At 36.8% G+C, this 14,928-nt stretch overlaps 1 protein-coding gene across 2 annotated transcripts in view; it reads right to left on the minus strand.

Annotated features, from left to right (window-relative positions):
• The window catches only part of cldn19 (claudin 19), a 33,247-nt gene extending 25,737 nt beyond the window's left edge, over nucleotides 1-7,510 (minus strand). For both annotated transcript variants that reach the window (XM_061938145.2, XM_061938136.2), the window contains exon 1: nucleotides 7,072-7,510. In XM_061938145.2, the coding sequence (XP_061794129.1) occupies nucleotides 7,072-7,294 (223 nt within the window). In that variant the 5' untranslated portion in view covers nucleotides 7,295-7,510. The remainder of the gene's footprint in view (nucleotides 1-7,071) is intronic.
• Between the last annotated feature and the right edge of the window lie 7,418 nt (nucleotides 7,511-14,928).

The following is a 14,928-nucleotide window of genomic DNA, read 5'->3' on the forward strand; positions in this document are numbered from 1 at the left end:
AGGATATTACTTGCATATCCATCCAGGGCTGCAACAACTAATTGATTAAATCGATTAAAATCGATTATAAAAATAGTTGGCGATTAATTTAGTCATCGATTCGTTGGCTCTATGCTATGCGCAGAGCCTACTTTTTTTTTTTTTAAATAAACATTTATTTATAAACTGCAGCATTTACAAACAGCTGAGAAACAATAATCAAAATAAGTATGGTGCCAGTATACTGTTTTTTTCCCAATAAAATACAGGAAAGGATAGAAATGTAATTTGTCTCTTTTATCCGATTATTAATCGATTAATCAAAGTAATAATCGACAGATTAATCGATTATCAAATTAGTTGTTAGTTGCAGCCCTACATCCATCCATTTTTCTACCGCTTGTCCCTTATATTTATGATTTGAATCATTGAATACATTTTAAAGGCAAACATGCATGAACAAAATGTTGTTCCTAAACCATCCACTAGAAGGTGCAGGCTGCCCTTTTTTCTGCTCACCTTCACACCCTCATTAGCCACAAACTGTCTTTGTCAAAAAGGAGAAATCGTATGTAAAGTTTTTCAAGAGAAATGCAAATATTTGTTGACAGAAATTAATAACACCTGTGTGCTTGTGTGTTGCTGCTCAAGGAATGTAATATCCAGCATCACTTATTGGACTCATCACTGATCAATGACTTGCTCAATGGTGTGAGGAAATAGTCGTCAATTTGAACCCGCATGCAAAGCAGCATTAAAAGCCATCTCGCTAATGACTAACCTAATATTATTAGTATCATAGTATGGAAAGCCTATATTAGGATGAATGCTAACAATAAAAACTATTAAAATTAATGCTTACATGAACTATTAAGATAAATGCTAACAATATACACTATAAAGATTGACGCTGACAATCAACATTATTAAGATTATGCCAACAAATTAATAAGATTAACGCTAACAATAAACACTAATGGGATTGATGCTAACAATAGGAACCAACTATTAAGATTAATGCCCACAATAAACACTATTACTAAGATTAATGCTGACATTAAACACTCATAATGAATGTCAACTATAAACCCTATTAAGATTAATGCCAACAATAAACACTATTATGATTAATGCTGAAAAAATAAGATTAATGCTAACATTAAAAACTATTAAGATTACTGCTAACATATACATACGATTATGCTAATAAACACTATCAAGTGTAATGCTAACAAATTAATAAAATCATGCTAACAACAAAACACTATTAAGTTTAATGCTAACAAATTAATAGTATTAATGCTAACAATAAACACTATTACAATTATTGCTAACAATAAACACTATTAGGATTAAAGCTAACTATACCAAACTTTTACATCTAATGCTGAAATGAAAAACTATTAGGATTAATGCTAACAATAAACACTTTTAAGATCAGTGCTAACAATAAACACTATTAAGATTAACGCTAACAATAAAACATTTTTCAAATGAATGCTGACATTATCAACTATTAAAATTAATGCTAACAATAAACACTAATATGATCAATGCTAACAAAAACACCATTATCATTATTGCTAACATTAAAAACTGTTAAAATTAATGCTGACATGAACAACTATTAAGACTAATGCAAACAATAACAACTATTAAAATTATTGCTGACATGAAGAACTATAAAGATTAATGCTAACAATACACACTGTTAAGATAAATGCTAACAAATTAATATGATTAATGCCAAAAACAAACACTATTAAAATTATTGCTCACAGTAAAACTATTGAAATTAATGCTGACATAATAATAATAATAATAATAATAATAATAATAGTTTCTCATGCAAAAAACAATTTGATATATATATTGTTTAAAGTATCAAGAATTTAAGATCACTGTCCTTCAACTAATATCAATATAATAACACAATATATCACCATAATATTTGGTCTGATTTAGTGTCCCAATACAACTTTTTCACTTCTGATACAATACCAATAATGGCATGTTGGCCGATATCGATACTAATCCGATACATCAGCAGGCACCATAGTACATACTTGTGTTATTTTGTAGTGTTGAATGTTAGAAAAGGTTTGATCAAGTAAAATTAGCCAGAGAAAAATGGCAAGTATGAAAAACACTAACCTTGTGGCAGATTTAGGCTTTTGAAGTGGGGTTGTAATTTGTTTTTTTGGCAACCCTTAGTGGTCACAATTATTCGTTAAGTTAGACACATGACACAGTAAGGTAAATGATGCGGACACGTTTGTTACTGAATACGCTTCTGTCTCTTTGATACTTGCTATATTGACAAATGTGCTGTTGTAGACTGCAGTATTGTTCAATTAAGTACACTTATTACAAATGTCTAGCTTATGTGCGATTGCATGCTTAGCTGTTGTGCAGATACTAGCTCCTAATAGCCGATTGCCTAGTCCTACAATGCATACTAGATCTGGGCAAAATACGGTCCGTGGGCCGGACAGGGACAATTTAGATTTTCAATTCGGCCCGCCGGACATTTCCAAATTAGTTTTTTTTTTTAAACCTTTAACATCGAAACTGTAGCCACAAAAGCAGATTTGTACAACAAAGTTCTGCAGAAAAGTGATATCATATATCAGATTTGTTTTTTTAATGTTTGTGTTCATATTTCGCCCGGTTTGTTGCATTTTTGTTGTGTTTTGCTTGATTGTAAAAGAGGAGGTGGTCTGAGAAGTGAAAAAGAGCAACATTCATATGTTGTTTATATTCAGTGTTTTATCGTTCATAGTTAATATAATAAATCCCACAATCTTTATAGCCAGTATATATATATATATATATATATATATATATAAATATATATATATATATATATATATATATATATTATATATATATACACATATACCTGTATATTTCATACAAACATACGCACCGGCCCCCCAGACACATTTGTCTCTCTCAATGTGGCCCCCCGAGTCAAAATAAATGCCCAGGTCTGATGTAAAGCTTTTGTATATGACATACCAGCTCAGTGACACATATTGTCATACTGATTATGTATGCAAAGATATTTTACTTTCACGTATCTCTTGAGTGTTCCAACACTGACACACAGTTTTCACACACATTCTGGATTTTTACTATAAGCGGCAAAACACTATAATTTTACTTAATTTATAACAAATCATCAACATAGAAATTGTCCTTTTTAACATCTGTGCATTGATATAAAAAAATAGGTAAGTGAGAAACAAATTAATAAAATTTTAAATATTATTAAAAAAATATTTACCATAACTTTGTTTTAGTACAAAAAACTAATTCATGACGTCAAATTAATTCAAGTTTGATTATTAAAGTTTGAAAATAGTTTCTCATAAATAAAAAGGTCTAACATGTTGTAAGGGAGTCAGAGCCACAAAATAAAATCAATCAACAAATCACCTATACCAGACCTGGGCAAATTAAGGCCTGGGGGCCACATGTGGCCCGTTAAGCTTTTCAAACTGGCCCGCCGGACATTCCCAAATAATTTTTTTAGATCTTTAATATGGAAACTGTAGCTGCCATTATGATGTGCAGTGATGTTTTCTAATGACCGTAAGTCTTGAACTATACAAAGTATTTTAATGGTTGGAATCTGTGCTTTTGCATGATATACTCGTTACTATGGTAATCTAATTAGTTACTATGGTAATCTAATTAGTTACTATGGTAATCTAAGTCACAGCAGCTCAGACCAGGCACTAAGCAGTGTGGGTGGGGAGCGTTTCCACAGAGAGTTTCCAGAGCGGCCAGCCTGAAATGTGGCTGTCAGGGACAGACGCGGAAGGAGATTTTTACAACAAAGATCAAAAATCAGATATATCAGATCGTAGGTGTTTATTTACCCTTCGCCTTCATATTTAGCTGTTTGTTGCATTTTTGTTGCATTTTGCTTGATTGTAAAATATGTTGATCTAGAGGGGGTGTGACGTTCATATGTTGTCAATATTCAGTGTTTTATCGTTCATAGTTAATATTGTAAATCCCACATTCTTTATTTTCATGTACATTCTGGGTGTCTCATTCAGTAAAAAAAAATAAAAAATTTAAGATGGTCTGTCATAATGTTTTTAGCATTCAATCAGACGTTCTTGTGAGGTTTTGTATTAGTGCTCCTTAAAAATAGATATATTGGCCCCCAGGCACATTTTTTTCTCTAAATTTGCCCCCCTGAGTCAAATTAATTGCCCGGGCCTGATCTATACTTATGTAGCCCTCAATCAAAAACGTCTCAAAGGGCTTCGCAAACCACAGCGACATCCCCTGATATAAATTATGTTTAAAATTATTAAATTAAATACATGAAATTAAATTAAATGCAATTAAATGTTGCAAAGGCCCAAACTGAGCGGCTCTAAATATCGGACATCTCTGAATTACGTATCTTTTGTGTGTGACCCTCAAAATGGTGTTTACATTATTAATATTATATGGGTATTTATTTACCTATCATTTGTTGGTTTTACCGTCACTTAGTAATAATAAATGATAAATGGGTTGTACTTGTATAGCGCTTTTCTACCTTCAAGGTACTCAAAGCGCTTTGACACTACTTCCACATTTACCCATTCACACACACATTCACACACTGATGGAGGGAGCTGCCATGCAAGGCGCTAACCAGCACCCATCAGGAGCAAGGGTGAAGTGTCTTGCTCAGGACACAACGGACATGACGAGGTTGGTACTAGGTGGGGATTGAACCAGGGACCCTCGGGTCGCACACGGCCACTCTTCCACTGCGCCACGTATGTGTACCAAAAAATGTGTTTATACGCAGAGGTGGGTAGAGTAGCCAGAAATTGTACTCAAGTAAGAGTACTGTTACTTTAGAGATTTATTACTCAAGTAAAAGTAAGGAGTAGTCACCCAAATATTTACTTGAGTAAAAGTAAAAAGTATGTTGTAAAAAACTACTCAAGTACTGAGTAACTGATGAGTAACATACACACACATATCATATATATACATACATATATATATATATATATATATATATATATATATATATATATATATATATATACATACACACACATATATATACATATCTATATATATATATATATATACACATATATATACATACATATATATATATATATATATATATATATATATATACATACATTGATATATACAGTATATAATTTATATATATATTTTTTGCCGTTTTTGTTTACATGTTAATAGTGTTTTAATGAATATACATGCATGTTTAACACATATAGATTCCTTTCTTTCATGAAGACAAGAATATAAGTTGGTGTATTACCTGATTCTGATGACTTGCATTGATTGGAATCAGACAGTAGTGATGACAAACGTCCACGTTTTCAAATGGAGGAGAAAAAAAGTTCCTCCTTTCTGTCTAATACCACATGAAAGTGGTTGGTTTTTGGCATCTTATATGTCCAGCTTACATATTCGTTTTTATACACTTTACAAGAAATACATTGGCGGCAAACTCCGTAGCTTGCTAGCTTGTTTGCGCAGGCTTTCGGAGACTCTTATTTTGAAAGCGCAGGCGCGATGGAGCGGCACTTTTAGACAGGAACTGTGCAGTCAGTCTTTAGGCTTTTGACGGGGTGTACGGTTGAAATAAAAAAAATTCTTTTTTCCTTCACACTTTTGATTGATTGATTGGAACTTGTATTAGTAGATTGCACAGTACAGTACATATTCCGTACAATTGACCACTAAATGGTAACACCCCAATACGTTTTTCAACTTGTTTAAGTCAGGTCATGTGACCCCTGGCTCTGTTTGATTGGTCCAACGTCACCAGTGACTGCATCTGATTGGTGGAACGGAGTGAACGTCACCAGTGACTGTATTTGTTGAAACGCAGGCACTATGAAGGTCTGTCTGACAGACCAAAACAAACAAAGCGTGCATTAACAGATCGATAAAAATTTGTAGCGAGTAGCGAGCTGAATGTAGATAAAAGTAGCGCAGTAAAAGTAGCGTTTCTTCTCTATAAATATACTAAAGTAAAAGTAAAAGTATGTTGCATTAAAACTACTCTTAGAAGTACAATTTATCCCAAAAGTTACTCAAGTAGATGTAACGGAGTAAATGTAGCGCGTTACTACCCACCTCTGTTTATACGTGAGACAAAGATTATTAACAACATATTTATATTTTTATAAATGGCTGTGATGATAATGTAAATGAGGGATGTGTAATCACTGCTATGTTGGAATTCTTATTAATATCGATACTATTGTTGATATTACCGGTATTCATTTTTGTTTGACTACTTTTGGTTTGTGTCATGTTTGTGTGTCCTCTCAATTGCTCTGTTGATTGCTCAATTGCTCTGTTGATTGCTATTCTTAATGTTGCAGGGCTGAGTTTGGTTTTGGAATTGGAATTGAATTATTTTAGTATTATTGTGTATTATTTTTGTTGGACTAATTAATAATTAAAAAAAAAAAAAAAAAAAAAAAAAAAGATACATATATATATATATATATATATATATATATATATATATATATATATATATATATATATATATATATATATAAAAATAAGAGCAGTAAATGAATAATTGTACAAGAAAGCTAGTGAGTTAATTTATGAATAAGGGGTGGGAGGAAATAAGATTCACTTCTTCCTACTCCTTTTTTGAATATGGAAAATCTGATCATAATGCTTTCATTTTTTTGTGTGTGTGTGTGTGTGTTTTCATTGTGAATTATTTGTTTCTATATCTGAACTGTACTGCATTGTTTTTATGATTGTTTTTGTTCAGTTTTTTAAATAAACTAAATGGTACGATGTGTACCACCCGTATCTTTAAGCATGTGTAGCAGTATGATAGCGATGATAATGTTGTAAAATGTGTAATAAGTATGATGTACTTTAGTGTGAAATACTTCTTAATTTCAGACCCAACTGATCGAAATGATTTCACAATCTGTCAAATGATTTCAAAACATGACAATTCTTCCCAAAAGGTTTTTTTTAATATATGGTACTGGTGAATATACTGTATATATAATATTAGATTTTATTGGCTCTAAAAGCTTTGATGGTACTCACTGTCGAGAGAAAGCATGGAGTCAAAGATCTTGCACTGGACCTGTCCCGTGCTCTGTGAAGCACAGCTCATCCACAGACCCTCATACAGACCCACAGCGGTGATGATCGCGTCACCGACGTAAGTCGACTGCTTCCATTGTGGCAAAGCCGTGGTGGCGATGATGCTGATCCAGCCGCCCAACGCCAGGAAATAACCCAACAACTGGAGTCCAGAGTTTGCCATCCTTCAGTCGCTCTGACTAACAACCAACCAATCAATCAATGGATCAATACTCCCGTCGTTTTTAACTTTGCTCCTCACTTTCAGTTTCCCTCAGTAAAGTCTCTCCTCTGCCCTCAAAACTCTTTCTAGTTGATCAAAAAGTTATTGTGCATTGCTGATTTTTGCATGGCCGCCTTCAACTTGGTCTTCCTGCTGCTCCTCCAAGTCTGAGTGACGGGCTTGATGGAAGGAGGAAAAGATGCGCACAAAGGAGTCAGTGATGGGCTGATAGAGGCTTTTGATTGGTCCATCCTGTGACAGTCACGCCCACGGGAGGGGGAGGGGCTGAAGATGCTGAACGGCTTCATTGACACTTTTGATAAAAAAATCATTCCACTAATTCTTTGATTCAGTTTGTCCAAAGCAGATATATTCAACAATTTGTTTTTGGGTGCCACATTTACAGAAAGCTAGGGACCGGGGGTCCGGACTTCTCCCTTCACTATTATTTTGTTTATTCCGGAGAACCAGCGTCTTCTACAGTAGACCTTTATTGTTTTGGTTTATTTTTTTGTCAGAATTTCAGAAGCTATCTGCTGTTTTTAAAGGAACTTCTGCAGAAATGTGAGTCCCTCACAGTTGTTTTTTTTACTGAACAAGTTGAATAGCCCAAAAGAAAAAGAAAGGGCCTAAAATAGAACCTTGAGGAACACCATTAGTGTAACTAAATAAGTAAAGCAAATGACCACTGACTGCATCTAATGTAAACAAGCTGCAATTGAATATTAAAAAATATATATATATATATATATTTTTTAAATTCAGTTTTTCTTCATTTTTCCCGACCTACAATGTGTGTTAAAATCTTGATCCGTCTCTTTGCCATACCTGCCAACAACTACAGTTTTCCCGTAATGAGTACGGTTTATCATGTTAATCTATTCTGGTTTACGGCTGCAGTGGACAAAATATACGGGAAAAATCAACGAGAATTGGTTGGTTTACGTATAAGAAAATCCATGATTGGTTGGTTGTTTACTATGAGGAGTCACGATTGATTAAGATTAGGGCAAAACATTAGGGACAGGCCAATCAGAGGCAAGATAGGGCGAGTCATCAAACCATTATTTTGAAGTTCAAATTACATTCATGAATTATGGTAAATTGGTTGTTTTGTACTAAAAAAGTTAGTTATTGAACAATGTCTTTAGCACTAATTTGTTGCAGTACAAAAAGTTTAAGTTTCATTGAAAAAGCATAAACCCTAAGGGATGTCCCCATCAACATTTTTTGCCGGCGATCCCAATCCAACTTTTTAGCCTCAGATCCGAACAAAAAAAAAAAATTCAGTCTAAACCTGGGCCCCTGGAGAGGGGGTCCAGACTGAGGCCAAAGAAGAAGAAAACCTCATAGTCATAGCACACATAAACGTGTGTAAAAGGTAAACAAAGAACACAAAGTACATTAAAAGAGCAGAGCTGATGCAACCAGCTGCCACTCGAGCAGTGCCACTTCTACATACAGCCACAAAAGTAAAACAACAAAAAAAACTAAAAATAATTAACCAATAATATACATTGCGCACACACGATTGCACCATACATAGACAAGCAACCAAACAAAAACATCCTTTCAACACCCGCCTCTGCGGTGTTCCACGGAATCTACGCCATCGTCTACTGGGTTGGGGGAGCATAGCCAGAGACAGGAGCAGACCCAACAAAGCAACTAAGAAAGCCGACTCCACTCTCGGCCGCCCACCGACTCTCAGCCAATATCCAGTCCGTATAGATGAGCGACGATGCGTCCAAGGAGACGAAGATAGACGCTCATTCAGCCAAGACACAGTGAAGCCCGTACGTCCCGGCACCCAGCGCTAGCGCCGCAGCCCTGTCTCTTCATCCGCATCTCCTCCAGTCTCTCCAAACGGACTGCAGTGTGGCAGAGACCCAGCAGCTGGTCCCCACAGCCAAAAAGCTCCCGGGAGGCAGATCCAGAAGCCCACAAAAAAGCCCCGCAGAAGTCACCAAAGTGTCACCTCTTGTCGCACAGTCCCAAAGCGTCCCGAACCAAAAGGCAAAAAAAAAACCCACATGAAAACAAGAGGGAAACACCAGGAACACAAAATGATGACACAAGAGCACAGAGCTCCTGCCACCAGCAGCCACAACAGCGGCGCCATCTTGGGAAAAACAAACAAACATTAAATTAAATTTAAAAAAATAAAAACATCTTAAATGTAGACGTTTCTGGTAATGTTGTAAATAGGGATGTCCGATAATGGATTTTTGCCGATATCCCATATTCCGATATTGTCCAACTCTTTAATTACCGATACCGATATCAACCGATACCGATTTCAACCAATATATACAGTCGTGGAATTAACACATTATTATGCCTAATTTGGACAACCAGGTATGGTGAAGATAAGGTACTTTTAAAAAAAATTAATAAAATAAAATAAGATAAATAAATTAAAAACATTTTCTTGAATAAAAAAGAAAGTAAAACAATATAAAAACAGTTACATTGAAACTAGTAATTAATGAAAATTAGTAAAATTAACTGCTAAAGGTTAGTACTATTAGTGGACCAGCAGCACGCACAATCATGTGTGCTTACGGACTGTATCCCTTGCAGACTGTATTGATATATATTGATATATAATGTAGGAACCAGAATATTAATAACAGAAAGAAACAACCCTTTTGTGTGAATTAGTGTGAATGAGTGTAAATGGGGGAGGAAGGTTTTTTGGGTTGGTGCACTAATTGTAAGTGTATCTTGTGTTTTTTTATACTGATTTAATAAAAAAAAAAAATTAAAAAAACCATAACGATTATAAAAATAAAAAAAACATACCGATAATTTCTGATATTACTTTTTAACGCATTTATCGGCAGCTCTAGTTGTAAATCAGATAATGAATTCAATGTGTGGTATTGAATGTCACATACAAAATCTAATTCAGTATAGGGCCCCAATTCAGCCAAAAGCGGCCCTGATAAGAATTCAGGTCCTTAGCTTTTTAGAAATGTGGCCCCTTGAACATTTTAGAGAGATTTTTACAGCAGAGTTTGCATGGAGTTGACCCTGGATCTCAGGAAACAGAGTGGACCGACACCAGCAGATGACATGGCACCCCAAACCATCACCCAACCAAGCAAATTTTGCATTTCCTTTGGAAATCGAGGTCCCAGAGTCTGGAGGAAGACAGGAGAGGCAGAGGATCCACGTTGCCTGAAGTCTAGTGTAAAGTTTCCACCATCAGTGATGGTTTGGGGTGCCATGTCATCTGCTGGTGTCGGTCCACTCTGTTTCCTGAGATCCAGGGTCAACGCAGCCGTCTACCAGCAAGTTTTAGAGCACTTCATGCTTCCTGCTGCTGACCTGCTCTATGGAGATGGAGATTTCAAGTTCCAACAGGACTTGGCGCCTGCACACAGCGCAAAATCTACCCGTGCCTGGTTTACGGACCATGGTATTTCTGTTCTAAATTGGCCCGCCAACTCCCCTGACCTTAGCCCCATAGAAAATCTGTGGGGTATTGTGAAAAGGAAGATGCAGAATGCCAGACCCAAAAACGCAGAAGAGTTGAAGGCCACTATCAGAGCAACCTGGGCTCTCATAACACCTGAGCAGTGCCAGAAACTCATCGACTCCATGCCACGCCGCATTAACGCAGTAATTGAGGCAAAAGGAGCTCCAACCAAGTATTGAGTATTGTACATGCTCATATTTTTCATTTTCATACTTTTCAGTTGGCCAACATTTCTAAAAATCCCTTTTTTGTATTAGCCTTAAGTAATATTCTAATTTTGTGACACACGGAATTTTGGATTTTCATTTGTTGCCACTTCAAATCATCAAAATTAAATGAAATAAACATTTGAATGCATCAGTCTGTGTGCAATGAATAAATATAATGTACAAGTTACACCTTTTGAATGCAATTACTGAAATAAATCAAGTTTTTCAAAATATTCTAATTTACTGGCTTTTACCTGTATATCTATGAAGTATGACTTATATAAATAAAGTATAGTGGTGCCCAGGACCGTCCCACACTTAATTTGAAGCCTCACGGATGTGAGCACCCTTTAAAAAAAAAAAGAGGAAAATTGAAAAAAAAAAAGAAACATTTTGAAGTGCTGCCACACAAACCCTGAAGGAAAATGTTGAAAATCAAGACTACATTCTCTGCAATTGGGTGCATTTCTACACTATATTTTACCTTTCTATTTATTTCAATCTAAAAAAATATAAACGCAACACTTTTGTTTTTGCTCCCATTTTTCATGAGTTGAATTCAAAGATCTAAAACTTTTATTATATACAAAAAAGATCACCTCCTCTCAAATATTGTTTACATCCATCCATCCATTTTCTACCGCTTATTACAAATCTGTCTAAATCTGCGTTAATGAGCCAAGATGACCTACTCAGTGGGTGAGTTCAAACCCCGGCCGAGTCATACCAAAGACTATAAAAATGGGACCCATTACCTCCCTGCTTGGCACTCAGCATCAAGGGTTGGAATTGGGGGTTAAATCACCAAAAATGATTCCCGGGCGGCACCGCTGCTGCCCACTGCTCCCCTCACCTCCCAGGGGGTGATCAAGGGGATGGGTCAAATGCAGAGGACAAATTTCACCACACCTAGTGTGTGTGTGTGTGACAATCATTGGTACTTAACTTAACTTAAGATAATCCAAAACATGCCCAACGGGTGACATGTACGGTGAGTATGCTGGCCATGCAAGAACTGGGATGTTCTCAGCTTCCAGGAATTGTGGACAGATCCTTGCAACATGGGGCCTTGCATTGTCATGCTGCAACATGAGGTGATGGTCTTGTGTGAATGACACAACAATGGGCCTCAGGATCTCGTCACAGTATCGCTGTGCCTTTAAAAAGCAATCAATAAGATGCACTTGCGTTCGTTGTCCATAACATACGCCTGCCCATACCATAACCCCACCCCCACCACTTGATTCACAACGTTGACATCAGCAAACCTCTCTCCCACACGACGCCACACACGCTGTCTGCCATCTGCCCTGAACAGTGAAAACCAAGATTCATCCATGAAGAGAACACCTCTACAATGTGCCAGACGCCATCGAATGTGTGAAATTGTCCACTCGAGTCGGTTACGACGCCAAACTGCAGTCAGGTCGACACCCCGATGAGGACGGCGAGCATGCAGAAGAGCTTCCCTGAGTGAGACAGTTTCTCACAGTTTGTGCAGAAATTCTTAGGTTATGCAAACCAATTGTTGCAGCAGCTGTCCTGGTAGCTGGTGTCAAGACGATTATGGAGGTGCACCTGCTGGATGTGGAGGTCCCGGGCTGCTGTGGTTACACGTGGTCTGCGGTTGTCAGGCCGGTTGGATGTACTGCCAAATTCTTTGAAACACTTTCGGACATGGCTTATGGTAGAACATGCCAACTGCACGCTCCCGCAAAACTTGCGACATCTGTGGCATTGTGCTGTGTGATAAAACTGCACACTTCAGAGTAGCCTTTTATTGTGGGCAGCCTAAATCCCACCTGTGCAAAATTCATGCTGTTTAATCAGCATCTTGATATGCCACACCTTTGAGGTGGGATGGATTATCTTGGCAAAGAAGAAATGCTCACCAACACAGATTTAGACAGATTTGTGAACAATATTTGAGAGGAATGGGTATTTTGTGTACACAGTAAACGTTGTAGGTCTTTGAGTTCAACTCAATAAAATTGGGAGCAAAATTAAAATGTTGCTTTTATATTTTTATTGAGTTTACTCTTTCGACTGTCTTTTTGACACTTACATGTACCACGTAATGTACCACTGACTGCTTTGTTTTTTATTTGGTAATTTACTAACATTATTATTGTCATGTCTTTTGATCATGTTTTGTTTTAGTTATGTCCTGTTTGGTTTTTGGTCACTTAGTTCCTGCTTTTTCATTCCCTTGTTTTGTTCCCATGGTTACCCATTAGTTTCACCTGTTCCACGTTTGGACTCACACCTGTCACCAATCATGTCAGTTATTTAAGCCTGTCTTTTTCTGTTGGTCGGCCTGGCGACATTATCTCTGTTGACTTCTGCTACCTCTGTCATTATCATGCCCTGTTTATTCCCTAGTTTATGCTTCATGCCATGCCACGTACTGTAAGTGTTTGTTTTTTCATGTCACAGTAAGTGTAGTTTTTCATGTCCATAGTTTCTGTCTAAGTGTTAGTTTTGTTTCGTAGTCAAGTTTTATCTCCGCCTTGTGCGCGCCTTTTGTTTGTACTCTTTTGTTTGTACTTTGTTAGAATAAATATGTCCTTACCTTCATCCCATGTCCGATCCAATTCCTTTGCATTCCGGGAAAACAAACCATCCCACAGTCCACGTCATGACAATTATCATAAAAAATGTAATGTAAAATTGTACAGCATGCAAATCGTTTCCCATTTGGCAACTCTGTCCTGTAGCGACGCCCCCTAAATATACTTCCGGTGTTGTGACCTTTGTTTACAGTCTCGTCAAAAATATACCTTCTTGCTGGCTACGGATAAATACTCTAAAACTACAACTGGTTTGGAACTAACAGTGTTCGGATTGTAATCATACAAATATGATTAGCAGCAAAGTGGACAGCCATCATCGTTGTGGCTTTGACTGCGAACAGAGGCGACAACAAGTAAGCTGGCTAGATAGTTTGTTTCGAAGGTCTCAACCATGGTCTTAATTGTTTTTTTCTATTCATTTTTGAACACCTAAAGTAATATGTTCAATGTTTACCATATTTTTGATCATTTGAATAATTTCCGGGACTGATTTTTTTCTGCGCATTGATTTCTGTTTCCATAGGAGCACACGTCTGACTTCTGGCAACATACCTCCTGGTACCCTAGCACCTCCAAAACCCTCAAATCCAGACTCCAAACATCCCAGAACATATAGTCAGATTACTTCTAGACCTCCACCCTAGATCACACCTCACTCCTACCCACTTCTCCAAAGTGGGCTGGCTCAGGGTGGAGGACAGAGTAAAACAAATTGCACTGAGCCTAGTCTATAAAATCCGCTACACCTCCCTGATACCGAAGTACATGTCAAACTACTTCCTTAACGTAAATGACCGCCATAACCACAACACCAGAGGGAGCTCCACTAACCACGTTAAACCCAGATTCCGATCTAACAAAAGGTCTTAACTCATTCTCTTTCTATGCCACATCAATATGGAATGCGCTCCCAACAGGTGTAAAAGAAAGGGCATCTCTATCTTCCTTCAAAACCGCACTAAAAGAACACGTCCAGGCAACTTCAACCCTAAACTAACACCCTCCCTTCTACATCATACCTCTTCGGATTGTAAATAATCAAATGTAAATTATCAAATGTAGACACTTTTTCTTATACTTTCTGATCTCTCTCTCTGTGTCCACTACTTGCTGTACATATCCTACCAAGTCAGTCCTACACTGTTCCAATGTCCATTTATCTGATGATGCAATTGTTGATGACTGAAGTGTTGATACCAACCAATCCTAAACCCCCCACCCCCTCCATATCCCATACCCCAGATTGTAAATAATGTAAATAATTCAATGTATATACTCTGATGATTATCTTGTGTGATGACTGTATTATGAAAATAGTATATATCTGTA

This window comes from Nerophis lumbriciformis, linkage group LG03 (genome assembly GCF_033978685.3).
Source record: "Nerophis lumbriciformis linkage group LG03, RoL_Nlum_v2.1, whole genome shotgun sequence".
In the NCBI taxonomy this organism is placed as follows: Eukaryota; Metazoa; Chordata; class Actinopteri; order Syngnathiformes; family Syngnathidae; genus Nerophis; species Nerophis lumbriciformis.